At 37.7% G+C, this 17,401-nt stretch overlaps 1 protein-coding gene across 3 annotated transcripts in view; it reads left to right on the top strand.

Annotated features, from left to right (window-relative positions):
* Nucleotides 1-17,401, top strand: part of RABGAP1L (RAB GTPase activating protein 1 like) — a 516,407-nt gene that overhangs the window by 175,342 nt on the left and 323,664 nt on the right. For all 3 annotated transcript variants that reach the window (XM_080648354.1, XM_080648353.1, XM_080648355.1), the window contains exon 13: nt 67-217. In XM_080648354.1, the coding sequence (XP_080504480.1) occupies nt 67-217 (151 nt within the window). The remainder of the gene's footprint in view (nt 1-66; nt 218-17,401) is intronic.

Below are 17,401 nucleotides of genomic sequence, written 5' to 3'. Positions count from 1 at the left end.
ACTTTTCATAACAACAGCAGGTCAGCAGTGGTGAGGGGTGTATGAATGTTTTCTTGTTTTTCTCAGGCACAATAACCTTGGTGCACGACCGAAAGGACTGTCCACGCTGGTGAAGAGTGGCGTCCCTGAAGCTCTGAGGGCAGAGGTATGGCAGTTGTTAGCAGGCTGCCATGACAACCAGGCAATGCTGGATAGATACCGACTTCTCATCACAAAGGTAGGAAGCTATTTTCATGTTGTGCTCCTGGACAGCATTTAAATCGTAACTCCAATAATGCTTTGGACCTATTTCAAAATGCTACCGATGGGGTGCAGTGAATAGTTCTGCCTTTTGTTTGGAACCCTTGCTGGATAGTGGAAACAATACACCATAGTCAGCTGCAAACACTTTATGCCTTGGCTTTCATTTTTTCCTGTTAGTGACTTTATAATAACTATTTACTAAATTGGAATATATTTATATTTTAAGTGAAATAAAGTAACCTCTTTTTTGTTGTTGTTTGAGATTTATGTAGTTATACTTGTTCACAATATACTTGGCTTCTAGTATAGTTTTAAAATCAAATTATCTTAAAACAAAATTAAAAGGCCTTCTGTGCCTAAATAACCCTGTACTTCAATGATGTGGGCAGCTGCCCACATCAGGAGCCCCTGGATTCAATGTAGATTCTTTGGCTTAGGTCTAAAAGGCTGGTTTTAGAATATGGTAAAGGTCATCCTCAATCCTAGACTGTCTTTGTAGGTCTCAGCTCCTAATTTCTTAATCTACTCTAAAACGTAGATTTTGAAATAATAGTAACTTTGAAAAATTTTTAATTCATAAATGTGATTTTTTGATAACCAAGACATTGTTCCTCAGGATATATCAACTTTTATAATTCCTTAAGTCCTCTTATTCCTTCTTCACTTCCTTCATTCTTTGCCCCCTCCCTTCCACAAATATTTCTGAGTGCCTAAGATATTTAGTCACTGCTAAATTCAGATTTTTAAACCATCTTTTATGATTAATGTTTTCTACAGTGGCATGTGCAAGGTGATCCATGGGGCGGATGTCTAAAGTTTCATTTATATATTTTTTAAATACAAACACACAAGGATATGAAGCTATATTGATACTTGCTATGCTGATATTTGCTGTGCTATGGTACTGAGATCTCACTAGGTCCTTGGGCCCAATGGCCACTTGTCCCATGTGGTTCAGGAGTGATCTAAGAGAAGAAGGGGTTTGCATACCTTGGAGCTAAATAACAGTGGTGCTGACACTCATATGTTCACTTTCAGAATATTACAGTTTTTTACAGTTTACATGTGCTTGATTATTGGGTTTATACATTATCTAGTTTTAATTTAACTTAACTCATAGGATGGATGAGCGCTTTGAAAAGTTGCTGTCACATGATGTTAATAGCAAGATGTTTAAAAAACACTGATCTATCCCTCAAGTAAGAAATAATGTTATGATGATGGATGACAGAGCACCTGCTGTGGAAATAAACTCATTATAGAGAATGGCATTTGACATATTTGGCAATTTAAATACCACTTTGTGATTTTGCCACTGAAAACTACATGTGTGTTATTATACAAATTCGTTATGTCTTTTACTTAAAAACCTGAAATCAGGAATTTCAAATATGGTTAAATTTGTACAAATAGTTGCAGAGAATTTGGAGACTGAATGTTAAAAATAAAAAAACCCCAGTATAATACAATAGTACTGGTGTGTAATAAAAATAAATACTGAAAGAAATAGACATGTATTGGAAGTTTATGCTCAGAAAAGTTTTTATTGATGGGGCTATCTGAGCAAAAATGTGCAAAGACCATAATTCTGGATGTCAGATCCCTTTTTCATATAAATAACAAACTGTACATTTAATGGCTGCTTATGGGGTAGCAGCTAGAGGCTTTGTTCATACCTTTCAAGATTTCAGACTTTGGGGGAAAATTAAAATATTATTTATGAACTCCTGACACTACAGTGTATGCTCATATATGTGATAAAAGTTTTACCATATATACCAAGCGCCACATAAGGAACGTGCCCAAGGTCCCACGCTAGTAAGTAAGGAGCCGAGCTTAGAATTTGAAGCCATGGTCAACCCTCCATAGTGAGCACCAACCTTTCCTCCTGGATTTGAGTCTCACTCTTCCCACATATTAATTTGTGATCATGAGAAGTTATCCCAATTTTCTAAGCCTCAGTTTCATCATTTGTAAAGCAAATGATGGGATTGTTGTGGGAATTAAATAAAATGATACAGTGCTTGGCATGTCGTAAGTATTCAAGATTAGCTTCTATGGGGGGGAGGCTGTAAGAGATCAACCGAAGGACTTGTACGCATGCATATAAGCATAACCAATGGATACAAGACACTGCGGGGGGGGGGGGGCAGGTAAAGGCATGTACTGGGGGGTAGAGGAAGCCGGGGGGGGGGGGAGGTCAATGCGGGAAAAAAAAAGGAGACTTATGTACTACTATTTGTAATACTTCAAACAATAAAAAAAATACACTTTAAAAAAAAGATTAGCTTCTACTATTTTTACTAATATGATATTACATCATGAACATGATAATAGTGATAATGGCGATGGTGTCAGTGTATACTTTTACTTTAATATGTGTGACAACTTCCAGTCACATAATTTTCATAAGAACCCATGATGTGAATAACAGCTGATGGAATGGAGAAGAATTCTTTTTAGTAGAAGCATGAAGTGTCAGATTTGTCTTTTTTTGTGTGTCTTTTTTTCTGGCTGGTATATATCATGTAATATTTGAATTCTAAAACTTGACTTTGTAGTGATTTTCCGAGTTATTATTTTAGTGGTCATGCATATTCAAGTATATTATAAAGTCAAATGATATTCTCTAAAAGTCACTCCTAATGACTGTCTGATATAATCAAAATTGAAGGCAGTCATTAATTTCATTCACTTGTTAACACTCATTTATTCAGTAACTCTTTTTAAAAAATTAAATATTTATTGTTTGAACATGTTACATATGTCCCCTTTCCCCACCTAGACCCCTTCTAACCTGTCCCCAGAATTTTTATTGAGCATCTTTTATGACTGCACTCTCTATGGTTTCTAGGGCTAGGTAGATGAAAAGAGTTCATACTACTCTTGAAGAGTGTAGCTTTGGGGGAAGCCAGGCCTGTACACAGATAGGTCGAGTATATTCTGATATAGGGTATAATAGGTATCTTAATCATGTGTGTGGAATATAGATGAAGTAGTGACAGCTCTGCTTGGGTGAGCCAGGTGGGAATTAAATATGTCTGAGCAGCCTAGGAGAGGGAGTGCATTGTAAGGGGGTATTTATGTAATGACTCACCTGTCAGTGAGTGACTTGGTTGGATTATCCAGGGAGTCTTAGAGAGTGAAATTTTTCATTCCCTCACTCCCACCCCAGTTATCCAACTACCTCCACTGTTCACAGATCAATGCTTGTCCCTTGCTAAATGGGAAGAATGTAATACAAGTTTATTCTTGTTAGAATAAACATATGAAATGAAGAACTGCAGAAAATATGTTGTATCAAAAAGATATCATAAGATAATATTTATTTATTTTTATATATTTTTTATTAAGGTATTATATGTGTACATATCTTACCATTGCCCCCCTCACCCCACTCATAAGAGAATATTTAATTGATAACCTAGGATTGATGTAATAGAGTTTTATCAAGTAATATAATGTCTACTCAATAAATGTTTGAGTACCTGTTGTTTAAGTTCTTCTGTGCTAGGATGGTGACGCATATTAGTTTTTAAAATCAGTGAACTGAAAAATACCCTCTATTGGCTAAATATAAAACAGTATAAACTTGCAAAGAAGAAGGCCAAGTTTATAAACTGCAGAGAGCATGTGCTTGAACCTCTATCAGAGAGCAGAAAGGGCAATAATTGCCAATATTACTTGGGCAGTTGATGCAAAAATCTTTTTGGAATATAAATAAAAACCTCAACCATTTTAAGATTCTGCAAGTCTCTGCTTTCTTGAGCATTGTATGAACAGATAAAGCTTCCCGTGTTTATCCTAGTCAGATTATTGGTACTGCTCAGAATAAAGCCTGTCTTCTCTCTGTCCTCCAGTGCGTTATTGTAGCAGATGGCTTTTAATAAAACAAATAGCTAAAGAACATTTTTACTCTACTTTGTTAGAATGTACTATAATTATAGTTATGGACAATCTCAAGAGGAAATGCTTGAATTGGTACTGTTCTTATGCTCTAATAACGTTAGATGCATATGTAATTGAAAAGTGAAAATATGGTGTCAGTTATGTAGTTTTTATTTGATAAGCTTTTGCAACCAAATTAAACTCTGAATATCATTTAGTCAGGTAGATGTCTGCTTTTTCTTTACAAGGTTTATTTTTTTAAAAATTCACTGCAGTATGTTAATCAACCAATGCTCAACACTAGATTTCATTGAGAGGCAGGGCATTGCCTAATTACACGCTGCTCTAGTCTCTGTCATCACCTCATCTAGTTGAGGAAATGAGCTTTTTGATAGAATGGGGTTATTCCAGCTGGGTCTGTACCATTGGGATGTATAAAATCCATGGACTCTTGTACTGTTGCATAAAATTTACAAAAATTTCTCCAGAAGATTTAGAGTTCTTTAAAATTTATTAATTAAAAAAGTAAGGTGGGCAAGGAGAATAAAGAGCACTCACTATGTTGTAATGTAAATACCTTGAACATGTAGATATACCAGAAGTTCTTTATTAAAGGAAAGTAAGAATTATTGAAAGAAATTTTAAAAGAAAATGTACCTTTTATTTTATCTTGTGTAATAAGGGTGGTGGTTTCTTACCACATAATTATATCTTGGCATATTATTATTTTTTCACAGTAGAATTTTAATCAAATTTTCTCAGTCCTCATCCCTTGAGCTCTTTCATCTTCTATCATATCTATACTGACACCTGCATGTAAAAACTAGAATGAAATGTGAATCTGAGAACTAAAAGTTTGCCCCCAGTACTGACATGTTTCTGCAAAAATTTAAAAATATATCCTTAATTATTTTCATACACTGAAGTGATAATGTTCTGTTTCTCATAACAAATGTTAGTTTCATTATCCTTTAAACAAAGTTAGTAGTTTTGAGGTAAATTGAAATGATGATTTTCTCATGTTACCTTCATTTTCATATGATGGGGTTAGAGTAGGAGTACTCTGTTTTGATTGTTGAGCATAGATGATTCAGTGGCATAAAAGCTATATTTATAGCCATAGACAAGGGTAAGAGGAAAGCAGTTATATTCTTCTTAAATCTCAGAAATTTTCAGGAGCCTGGGATTACAGTGTGACTCCTGGATCCCAACTTCATAATAAGTTTACTGATCATATTAGCACATATTTCTAGAGCATACATATTTATATTGTACTAGTGCCCCAATGCACAGATTCATGTACATTGAAAGGAAATTAATTAGAAGGTGGCCAGTGGGGCAGGACTGGGTGAGATGGGCTGGACATATCCTGGGGCCAATCTCCAGCGGTCCCTCCCTGGCTGGCCGCACCTGGGGCATCTGTGGAGTGAGTGGGGTCCCTCCAGCAGGTAGGGTCCCTTGGCCTGGCCTTCGGGGATTTGGCTGAAACCGGCTCTCTGACATCCCCCAAGGGGTCCCGGATTGCGAGAGGGTGGAACCAGGCTCCCTCCTCTCTGGTTCCAGGTGCATCACCCGAGAACCGCTGCTGCCAAGTGACTGCAGCTCGGCAGCTCCTGTGTTGAGCATCTGCCCCCTGGTGGTCAGTGCGTGTCATAGCTACTGGCTGGTCGGACGGTTGGACGGTCATTAGCCTTTTATATATATAGATAAATTGGATAATATGGTGTGATGAGTTTTCTCCAGGGTTTTTGCTTTGGCTTTGGTTTACTTTTCCATGCAAATTGATGTTTAGATATGTTTACCACTAACTAGTGCCAAGGTTAGAAAAGGGAGAAATAGCAGATACCTATGAGGCAGGTACCCAAAGTCCACCCTACACCAGTGTGTTACATAGTTCTGCTCATGTTGTGATACCAGTTCCATTTTACAGCTTCTTGCTTAATTACATCATGAATCTCTCAGTATCATCTCTTCCTGGTGTTGTGTCTCTTTACAGTTTGTATGTCTTTGTCTCTTCATCATATCTTCCTTTATACCTGCCTTCCTTTTTAAACAGAGCTCTAAAAAGTGGCTTTCATTAATTGTTATATTTGCTTGGTTTCATGTTCCCTGTGAATTTTTCAGATTAGGCTGCCTTTTAGTTGTATGGCTGTTAGTTGATTTTCAAACTGACAAGATATGAGACTGTGTTATCTTAGAGAGGTTGTCATTTTGTTTTACTTTGTATCCCCAGGGCCTGGCACTAGCCCTTAATAAATATCTATTGAATAATTAAATGAATTAAACTCTACAGGGCAGTGCTCCATGATTTAAAAAGCTTTAAAAATATTTTTATTAATTTTTCTTTCTTTTTTTTCTTCTTTAGAGAGAGAGTGGGAGAGAGAGATAGAAACATCCATGATCGAATGGCTGCCTCCTGCATGCCCCTACTGGGGATCGAGCCTGCAACCCAGGCACGTGACCTGATTGGGAATTGAACCAGCAACCTCTTGGTGCATTGGACGTCGCTCAGTGAGCCACACTGGCTTGGGCCAAGTCTTAAGATTTTCATCACATTTAATGAGTAGCTCTTAAGGACCACCCTTCAAGAGTAGGCATTGAAAGTTATGGTTATTCTTTTTTTTTTAAAATATATTTTATTGATTTTTTACAGAGAGAAAGGGAGAGGGATAGAGAGTTAGAAACATCGATGGGAAAGAAACATCAATCAGCTGCCTCCTGCACACCTCCCACAGGGGATGTGCCCGCAACCAAGGTACATGCCCTTGACTGGAATTGAACCTGGGACCTTTCAGTCCGCAGGCTGACGCTCTATCCACTGAGCCAAACCAGTCAGGGCAATGTGGTTATTTTTATTTTTAATTTTTTTCATCACCATTTATGCCCTCTATACCACTTTCCATCTCCACTCACCATTTCTCCACCCTGCAGTCACCATACTGTTATCCATGTCAATGAGTTCTTTCTCTTCTTTTTTCTTGAAAGTTGTCTTTTTAATTTGCTTAATTTTTTCATTATAAGAGAATTACTTCTTTAGAGCTTTTGAAGAAGATATGTAATTGTTAGTGTGTATACTTAAAGATCCCAAAATATGATGTGTAGTATGTCTCCTATTACAAATTTGGATACATCCAAGTTTCTACTTCCTTTTTCCATCAAATAGAGAAAAATAAGCAGATGGAAAAAACAATAGATCAATGAGTAAATTTAAGGTATTGTTAGCCATAGAATAATGTAATTACTTTGAGAAATGTCTTGAACTTCTTTAAGAAGATATTAGATAAATACCATGTTAAGGGGTATTATTGAGGCTGCAATTTTTTTCCAGACATTAAAGCTTTATTCCATAATCTGCCTTTTAATTTAATTAATATTAATTCCATAGAGTGTTTCAAACTAAGCATTGTAATTAATTTGATATATTATACTTTTAAAGGAATAGTTGTACCATAACAGTTTTGATTCTTATTGGGTTCCTTTTTTCTTTATGTTAAATCTTTACTTTTTCTAGATTCACAACCGGTTTTTTTTTTTTTTTTTAGAAATGCTTCTATTATGTGCATAACAGAGTCTAACTTTTTATTTCTAACGAATAATGAATACACTAGGTAAAAGTTGCTCAAAACGTTCTTATTCCTGGATTGGAATATTATGGCTATGCATACTTACTTCTCTATAAGAGAGAACTTTACTTGTTACTACTGTCAGAATAACTCAATCACTTCTACCCTTTACAAGGCTGGTCTCTGTCACGTTTATGAAAACTACTTAATATTTTAATAGATGACTTTTACCTTGATACCAGCAAAAATGATGTAAAAAGGAGCAATTCCATTTAACTCTAAATCAGTGGTTCTCAACCTTTCTAATGCCGCGACCCTTTAATACAGTTCCTCATGTTGTGGTGACCCCCAACCATAAAATTATTTTTGTTGCTACTTCATAACTAATTTTGCTACTGTTAATGAAACATAATGTAAATATCTGTGTTTTCTGATGGTCTTAGGCTCTACAGCAGTGGTTCTCAACCTGTGGGTCGTAACCCACAGCTTGAGAACCTCTAGCAGGGTCTCCTAAGACCGTCGGAAAACACAGATATTTACATTACGATTCATAACAGTAGCAAAATTACAGTTATGAAGCAGCAACAAAAATAATTTTATGGTTGGGGGTCACCACAACATGAGGAACTGTATTAAAGGGTCGCGGCATTAGAAAGGTTGAGAACCACTGCTCTAAATACTGAGTTATTTTTTGAAAAGTATAATGCCAATTTTTCTTTTACTTTATTTTATAACTAGAAGCCTGGTGCACAGATTCGTGTACCGGTGGGGTCCCTCAGCCTGGCCTGTGCCCTCTCACAATCTGGGACCCCTCGGGGGATGTCAGAGAGCTGGTTTCGGCCCAATCCCCGCAGGTCAGGCCAAGGGACCCACTGGTACACTAATTCGTGCACCGGGCCTCTAGTATGCATGTAAGATCTTTGGTTAATCTCTTCCCGCCTTTTCCTCTCCTCTCTTCCTTTTGAGATTCATTAGTCTGTTCTGTGATTCCATGCCTGTGTGTTGAGCGTCTGCCCCCTGGTGGTCATTGCAGGTCATAGCTACTGGTTGAACGGTCACTTAGGCTTTTATATATATAGATGGCAATTTTTAGTTGAAAGCTTATCTTAATTTTTCTAACCATCTGTCTAGTTGGTACTTAGGTTCTCTAGTAAGTAAGATTCCATCTCTTCATAGAAATTATTTAATCAAAGTCTCTATAGCTTTCTTACTTTATTTTCTAGAGACCTCAGATCTTTACTTTGAAGGTTTCAACGCTCAAGTGTGATTTGGGTATATTTACAAAATTTCTGTATTGTTCAGTCCTTTAGAGCTGATCATGCAGTCAACAGGAAAATTGATTTCTATTACATATTATTTAAAAATCAAGATTTTCTGAGTAGAAAACTATACTAGAACCTTAAATTAAGGATTGAAGGAGTTTCCCTAGATAATTTAAATACTCTTTTTTCCTGTTGGGGTTGATGATGATATTGACCTACAGTTTTCCAACCAACTTCTGTGGAAAGACCCTTTCTGAAGAGGAAGCAGATTGAGCTGATCCTCAGGAAAAGACGAGACCGTAGTCTAAGGAGAATTGTTGTTCGTCCCAGTGGCACAGTGTAGTCTTGCATTAAGGGTTCTGGGACTAATTAATCAGGAAACAACTCTAATTAAAAAGGAAACTGCTTTCAGCTGCCTGCTCAGGGTATTTAATGGAAAGAAACTGTTGGCATAGCTACTTGCTGTCCACCTTCCAGCAACGTTCTTTAACTGCTTATGTCCCAATTGAAAGGGGGTAACTTAAGGATTTCTACTAGACTTTATTTGTAGTGATAAACTGATATTTCATGGACTTTTTTCAGGTAAATTTACATAATAGCAGTATTTTTGGAGTTACAATATTGTGATTAATCTGCAAGGTTTTTTAACTTATACTCTTACCATGCTTTTTAAATCCTGACACAAACTATGCTACTTAGATATAATCCCAGTAGACAACTTTTGGGTATGCATGTAGGTAAATGTCAACATAAATAAACATATACATATGTTGTGTGGGATCTAAGTCAACATAAATATCTAGCAACTATTAGTAAACTTATCTATTTAAATCATATTGGCATTTCTGTTAGCTTAACAGAAGTCTGTTTAGAGAATCCTAGCTAATAAAAGAGTAATATGCAAATTGACCGTACCTCCACTACACTCACAAGCCACGCCCACCAGTCAATCAGGAACAAGTATGCAAATTAACTCAACCAGGATGGCTGCAGCCACGGAGCGAGCAGGAGGCTTGGGTTTCCCTGGCAATGGAGGAAGCCAAGCTTTCCGCACACCCTGGCGGGCCCAGGCCTCCACTCAAGGCTACAAAGTTTCAATTATAGAAGATAAATAAATACCAACAAAAACAGTGGCAGCCACAGAACTGGAGAGAGCAGGAGGCTTGGGTTGCCCCTAGCGAGGGAGGAAGCCAAGCTCCCGCAGTCCTGGCCTACCTTGGCCTCTGCTACAAAGTTTCAATTATAGAAGATAAATAAATCCCAACAAAAATGGCTACAGCCATGGAGCAGGCAGGAGGCTTGGCTCCGCTCAAGGCTACAAAGTTTCAATTACAGAAGATAAATAAATCCCAGATACCAGGGCCTCCGCTTGGGTCACCAGGGGGCGTGGCCGGCCTGCAGACCACCACAGGCCCCTCACCCAGGGTGCCCCACGCCCCAAGGGAACCCCTACCCTTCAGGGCAAACCATCTGGCCCTGACCCGTGCACCAGGCCTCTATCCTATCTAATAAAAGAGTAATATGCAAATTGACCATCACTCCAACACACAAGATGGCTGCCACCATGTGGACACAAGATGGCCTTCACAAGATGATCAGCAGGGGAGGGCAGTTGGGAGGAACCAGGCCTGCAAGGGAAGGCAGTTGGGGGCGATCAAGCCTTCAGGGGAGGGCAGTTAGGGGTGACCAGGCCTGCAGGGGAGGGCAGTTAGGGGCAATCAGGCTGGCAAGGGAGTGGTTAGGGGGTGATCAGGCTGGCAGGCAGAAGCAGTTAGGGGCAATCAGGAAGGCAGGCAGGTGAGCAGTTGGGAGCCAGCTGTTCTGGATTGTGAGAGGGATGTTCAACTGCCTGTTTAGGCCCATTCCTACCAGGATCGGGCCTAAACGGGCAGTCGGACATCCCTCGAGGGGTCCCAGATTGGAGAGGGTGCAGGCTGGGCTGAGGGACACACCCCCCCGTGCACGAATTTCATGCACTGGGCCTCTAGTTAGTGTATAAGAAAGAGTATTTTAATTTCATGAGGGTATGTGCATTATAAAATATATGTAGTATATGTCTTATTTTCCAGGCTTGTTTGTGTTTTTAGGATGATTATTATGTTCAACATACCAGATATTTCTTAATTTCCCAAGTGGTAATTGATTATGAACTACTAATTGTTCTGAATGTTGCTTTTGTTAATTTTCCTTTCTATCTTTTGATATTTGTCTTAATACATTTACAGAATCTTATTAGTTTCTAAAACAGGGAAGTAGTTAGACAACTTAAGAAGATAAGAACTGCCCTAGCTGGTTTGGCTCAGTGGATAGAGCGTCGGCCTGTGGACTGAAGGGTCCCGGGTTCGATTCCGGTCAAGGGCACATGCCTGGGTTATGGGTTCGATCCCCAATAGGGGGCGTGCAGGAGGCAGCCGATCAGTGATTTCCTCTCATCATTGATGTTTACCTCTCTCCCTCTTTATTCCTCTCTGAAATCAATAAAAAAATATTTTAAAAAAAGAAGATAAGGCCCTGACTGGTTTGGCTCAGTGGATAGAGCGTCAGCCTGTGGACTCAAGGGTCCTGGGTTCGATTCCAGTCAAGGGTATGTACCTTGGTTGCGGGCACATCCCCAGTGGGGCGTGTGCAGGAGGCAGCTGATTGATGTCTCTCTGTCATTGATGTTTCTGGCTCTCTATCCCTCTCCCTTCCTCTCTGTAAAAAATCAATAAAATATATTTAAAAAATAAAAATAAAAATAAGAACTGGCAAGCTATCCCAAGGAAGGACTGGAATTGTAACTTACTCTTCCTTGTATCCTTCCCACCTATTGACACACAGTAGACTCTGAGTATGTTTACATGTAGCTGGTTTTAGTTGTGGCCCTTTAGGATCAGTTTTTTTCTGTGCTTTATTTCAAATCAGTTATAGCTCAAGAAGGTAAGTTTTGTACAAACAATTGCGGGTACAGCACAATCTAAGGTTTACAAACTTCGTGGCATGCTTAGCCAGGGCAAACATAATCTGGTGAATTTGAAGTAATTGTTTTTTAAAGGTAGATATATTGCTATTAGATTTATAGTTCCTTTAAAGAAAGAAAGAAACAGTTATTAAACTCAAAATGCCACTAACCTGTATTACATGTGGTGCACCTAATGGGAGCCAGACACCTTAAATAAGGACAGTATGAAAGCCAGGAGCCGTAGTTTTTATTCAGGTTTTATGTCTCTGGGCTTACTATTGGTTAGGGTTTCCTTTGTGCTTTGGGTATGTGGATTTGTGTTAATAACTCAGTCGAATGTTTACCTTATTTGCAGTTTTATCATATGTTTATTTAATGCATCAATTGATTTAGAAATGTTTATTAATTTCCTTTGTGACTTATCTATTTGATTTCAAATACTGGTATTATAGTTAATGCAGAAATCTAAAAGCTCAAGGTCCAGTGGGAGATGTGTGTCAGAACTGGATATAGAAATTGAAGTTACCTGTAACTTATCTGTGATTTCTAACTCTCTTTGTTATGTTTCCCATTGAACATTGCTTGGACCATAAAGTCAGAGAATATTTCTTCTTTGTAGTGTGATAAAACTGCAGGCTTATCAAAGTTTTCATCAATAAATAGTACCTTCAGAGACAGAACACTAAGGGACAACTTAAAGACTCTCTAGAGGTGGCCTTTCCAATCCTGAGGCATGTGCGGGGCTTGTGCTGGTTGTCTGGGGTGCTCACCAATGTCAGTACCTACCCTTCTTAGTGCTCATGTGGACGCGAATGAAAGCTGTGCATCCCTCCAAACTGATGCTGAACTGATCTAAATCAGATACTCATATCACCTACTTTCCTTAGGCAACAGGTCATGTTCAGATTCAGCAAGGTAGTAGTTATTATTTCCACTGATACTGTTTATGGGCCTCTTCATGGAATGATTTTCTTACCATATAAGAGGAAACATTTTCTTGATGCTCAGTTTTATCCAGTTTGTACCAAACTCAGTGTGTCTTAAATCACTGACAATTTTTGAAGAGGAGCGGGTCTTTGGTGGCATATTAACACTTGAGAGAATGGGTACAATTAAATCATGACTGTCTTTTCATTGTGGAGATAGAGATGTTCTCTAAGAATGCTAACAGCAGTGAAGCATCCTTGAGAAACCCACATCTCATCTTGGTAATGATAAAGATTTTCTAATGATTCTATGATACTTCAGGGGCACTCCAAAGAGTCTTTAAGGATTCCTTAGCCTCATAAAAATATGGCAGTGCAACTAAATGCCAACCTTGTGTTACTTTGATCCCATGTGGAGTATAAACTTAGAATACAATCTATGATTCCAATTCCATACCTCTCTTAAATCATCCAGATTAAATCATTTAAGCACTAAGTTGATTCTTGAGAATCTCTTCATGCTTTGTTTATATTTGTTTTAATTTCACTATTGCCTTTTTTGTTATGAACACTATCTAGTACAGACTTCAAAATTTCATGTGCATTCGGAACAGGTGTAGATCTTTTTAAATACAGATTTGGATTCAGTACATCCGGGGTGGTGCTTATGATTCTCCTTTTTAACTAGTTCTCATGGCTGCTAGTTCATGAACCACAGTTGAGTAGCAACTAGACTTTAACCTCTATAATGTTTCTGAAATATTTTTAAATGATTATGAGTTCAGTGAATGCATGTAATTATTTCTGGCTAGTTATATTAGTTAAGAAAGATACATATACTAAAAAGTCACAGTGTAGCTTACTATTTACTATAAAATTATATATCATCATGGATGGCCTTCATCGTAATACAGAGTTTACTACTAAACATTATATTGTTATGAAAAGATAGATAAAACAATATAGTTTAAAAACTAAAATAGTTATAGTTTCTTATCAAAAGAATACATATAAATAAATATAAAATGATAACTATGAAAATGGGTTAAACACAGTTGCCTTATAAGGCTTAAGGTTTTTTCTTAAATTATGCTTTATGTAACATCTAAATCTTCTGACATTTGGCTTTTATTTGATGGAAAAGAGGGAAGGAAAGTCAGAGAATCAAAGAAGTAGATGATTTTTCTGAACGATTTTTCTCTCCTGGGTTTTGGCTGTCCACTTTCATTTTTGATTCACGCTTCTTCTTTAATTCTGAAAATGTATGGAGACCCTAGGTTTTCCATTTGAGGCCAAAGAACAAGAATTAAATTTGACTTCCATTAGTCTTCATTCCTGTATTACTCCACTGAGCACATTTAAAATATAAGGAAGATAAGTCCTGTTCACATTCCTCTGCCAGGTTTTATTGAGAAATGAGTCCTTTACTTAGCAAACCACGTTACTTAAAAATATTCTATCATGAAGATAGTAGCTTAACACGGAGGTTAAGGTTATTGGAGGGCAATTATTTTTTTTCCTTGTTTCGGTAATGGGCGAAGATGTAGCCAGAAAGATACTGTGACAAACTGTTCTCTAGGAAAACCTGGCCAGTGCCTTTGTTGTGAAAATGAAGTGACGCATACTAACTACATTAACCCAAAGAGCCTCTTGATTTGTCTTACCTTTTAGAAATCATTCCCAGGAAGTGATTTCATTATTCATGATTTATTGGATCACTGCTGTAGACATACTTATAAGATCTTGAACATACTATATATTAATTGAGATTGCTGATTTAGAAAACATTAGGTTGAATATTACTAATTTGTGAGAGTGCTTTTTAAATGACACTCATCATTCAAGACATGTTTAGTATTATTCTGAGTGCTCAAGAGGATTTATTAACTAACTTATTATTTTCATTTCTAATATGCCTTTCATCTCTCTCTTATAAATCTACTTAGTTTTGTCTGAGTATCCAATATGAATTCAGGTTTTGTTGGGCCTGACAAATACATAATTTTGAGCGGGGGGGGGGAAGCTCCTTAAGGGAAATAATTATTTTTGGGTGGCCATATTTTACAATGATGTGAACATATAATGATGTGAACATATTTCTAGGGACCCTTCCAGGACAAAATGAAGCTTAAGCTAAGCTTCTTCATCTTCTGTCAGTATCATACATTGAGAAAATACTTTGCATTTTTTTTCTTGTTGATACAATCCAGTATAGTGGGAAAGAGCGTGGTTATACCAGTATGTTGTAACTGGGATTCAAACATGGGCTTTCTCCGTCGTCTTTGCTGTTGTTAGATTCCAAGGTGCATGTTTTTCCAAGATGACAACAGTGGCTTTTGAAATGCTTTTTCTACTTCCATTTTCTCACACACCCCGCTTTCCACTTTCCTATAGCCTGTTCACATTGTAACCAGATAACTCTATTTATTTTTATTTTTAACTTTATTTTTATTGTTGATGCTATTACAGATGTCCCCATCCCCCACCCCTTTACCCACCCCCACCCAGACCCTGCCCCCATTCCCTCTGGCCATCATCACACTGTTGTCTGTGTCTATGGATTATGCATACATGTTCTTTGACTAATCTGTTCACTTCTTTCATCCACTTCTCCCAACCCACTGTCCCTCTGACAGCTGTCAGTCTGTTCCATGTATCCATGCCTGTTTCTCTTTTGTTCATCAGTTTATTTTGTTCATTAGATTCCACATGTAAGTGGGAATATGATATTTGTCTTTCTTTGACTGGCTTATTTCACTTAGCATAATATTCTCCAGGTCTATCCATGCTGTCGCAGAAGAAAAGATTTCCTTCTTTTTGCAGCTGCACAGTACTCCATTGTGTAAATGTACCACAGCTTTTTTATCTATTCATCTACTGATGGACACTTGGGCTTTTTCCAGATCTTGGCTATTGTAAATAACACTGCTATGAATATTGGGGTGCATACTTCTTTTGAATTGGTTAAAACCCTCCTGGTGATGCATTTAGGACAAAGAATCAAATCTAGGTATTTATAACTATTTTCACTGCTCTTCATTCTTTCCTAAAGTTCCAAATTTTTCTATGCTTTCATTTCTCTTGCACCTGAAATAATTCCTTTAGCATTACTTCGGTGCAGGTCTGTTGGTAACAACATAATTTTCTTTTCTCTGAAAATGTCTTTATTGTACCTTTATTCTTGAAGGGTATTTTCTCTAGATATACACAATTAGGGTGACAGTTTTCTTTTTTTCAGCATTTTGAAGATGATGGTCCGTTGCCTTTTGGTATCCATAATTCCTGATGAAAATAAATGATCACTCCAGAGTTGAGTTCATGGAAATGTGATCTGCACAGTTGCATAAGGCCCCACACTTAGAAGGGCTCTCTGCTTGGTTAAATTTTCTGCTGTTACTTCTTTGAAACTCTTGATAGTTTTGAATAATGGGTCTATATTTTCATTTGTCACTGACACCCACAAATTACATAGCTGGTCCTGTATCATTTGAATCATTATTCCCTACTGCAAGAACCCTGACCAGGGCCTGGGCCAGGAAGGAGCCTGCAACCAAGGTATGTGACCTTGACTGGAATTGAATCCTAGACCCTTTGGTCCGCAGGACGATGCTCTATCCACTGAGCCAAACCAGCTAGAGCTACCCTTTCTTTTTCAGTCTCTATTATAAGTCCATACAGTAAAATTTTGTAAAATCTTCCCCTGAGGATTTTTTTAGAGAGAAGATGAGAGAGAAAGAGAGAGAGAGGGAGAGGGAGAGGGAGAGGGAGAGGGAGAGAGAGAGAGAGAGAGAGAGAGAGAGAGAGAGAGAGAGAGACAGAGAGAGACAGAGACAGAGACAGACATTGATCTACTGCCTCCTATACGCACCCTGACTAGGGATAGAACATGCAAACTTCTGGTGTACAGGATGACACTTCAACTAACTGAGCCACCCAGCTATGGCCATCCAGTAAATTTTTATTCTATGTTTGTATTCTACAGTTTTCATTTGGATCTATTTTATATTGTCAGTTTCTCTCCTGAAATTTTTTCTCCTCTTATTTACTGCAAGTATAAATCTTTGCATTAATGAGCATAGTTATAATAGCTGCTTAAATATTCTTGTCTGATAACTTCAACATTTGGATCATCTTAAGGTTGACTTCTGTTGATTGTTTTTTCCTTTGCAAATGGATTATAGTTTCCTGTACTTTTTTGTCAAATAATTTTGGAATTATCTCTTGGAAATTATGAATGTTATGAGAGTGTTGATTTTTTTGTTATAGCACGTGGTTAACTTGATTTTGCTCAAACTATAAACTCTGTCTTGCCTATGGGTGGTTAGCAACTTCAAAAAAAGTTTTAAGAAGAGAAAATAAAATTTATTATAAGAATGGTCATTTATGTTTTATAGTTGTCTTAGTTCATTTGGGCTACTATAACAAAATAACATAATTTGGGTGGCATTTAAACATCAGACATTTACTTTTCTCAGTTCTGGAGGCTGGGAAATTCAAGATCATGGCACTGGCAGATACAGTGCCTGGTGAGGGCCCACTTTTCATAAACGTGCCTTCTTGCTTTGTCTACACATGATG

Source organism: Plecotus auritus (genome assembly GCF_963455305.1).
Source record: "Plecotus auritus genome assembly, chromosome: 12".
Taxonomy (NCBI): domain Eukaryota; kingdom Metazoa; phylum Chordata; class Mammalia; order Chiroptera; family Vespertilionidae; genus Plecotus; species Plecotus auritus.
This window is presented reverse-complemented; position numbering and strand designations above follow the sequence as displayed.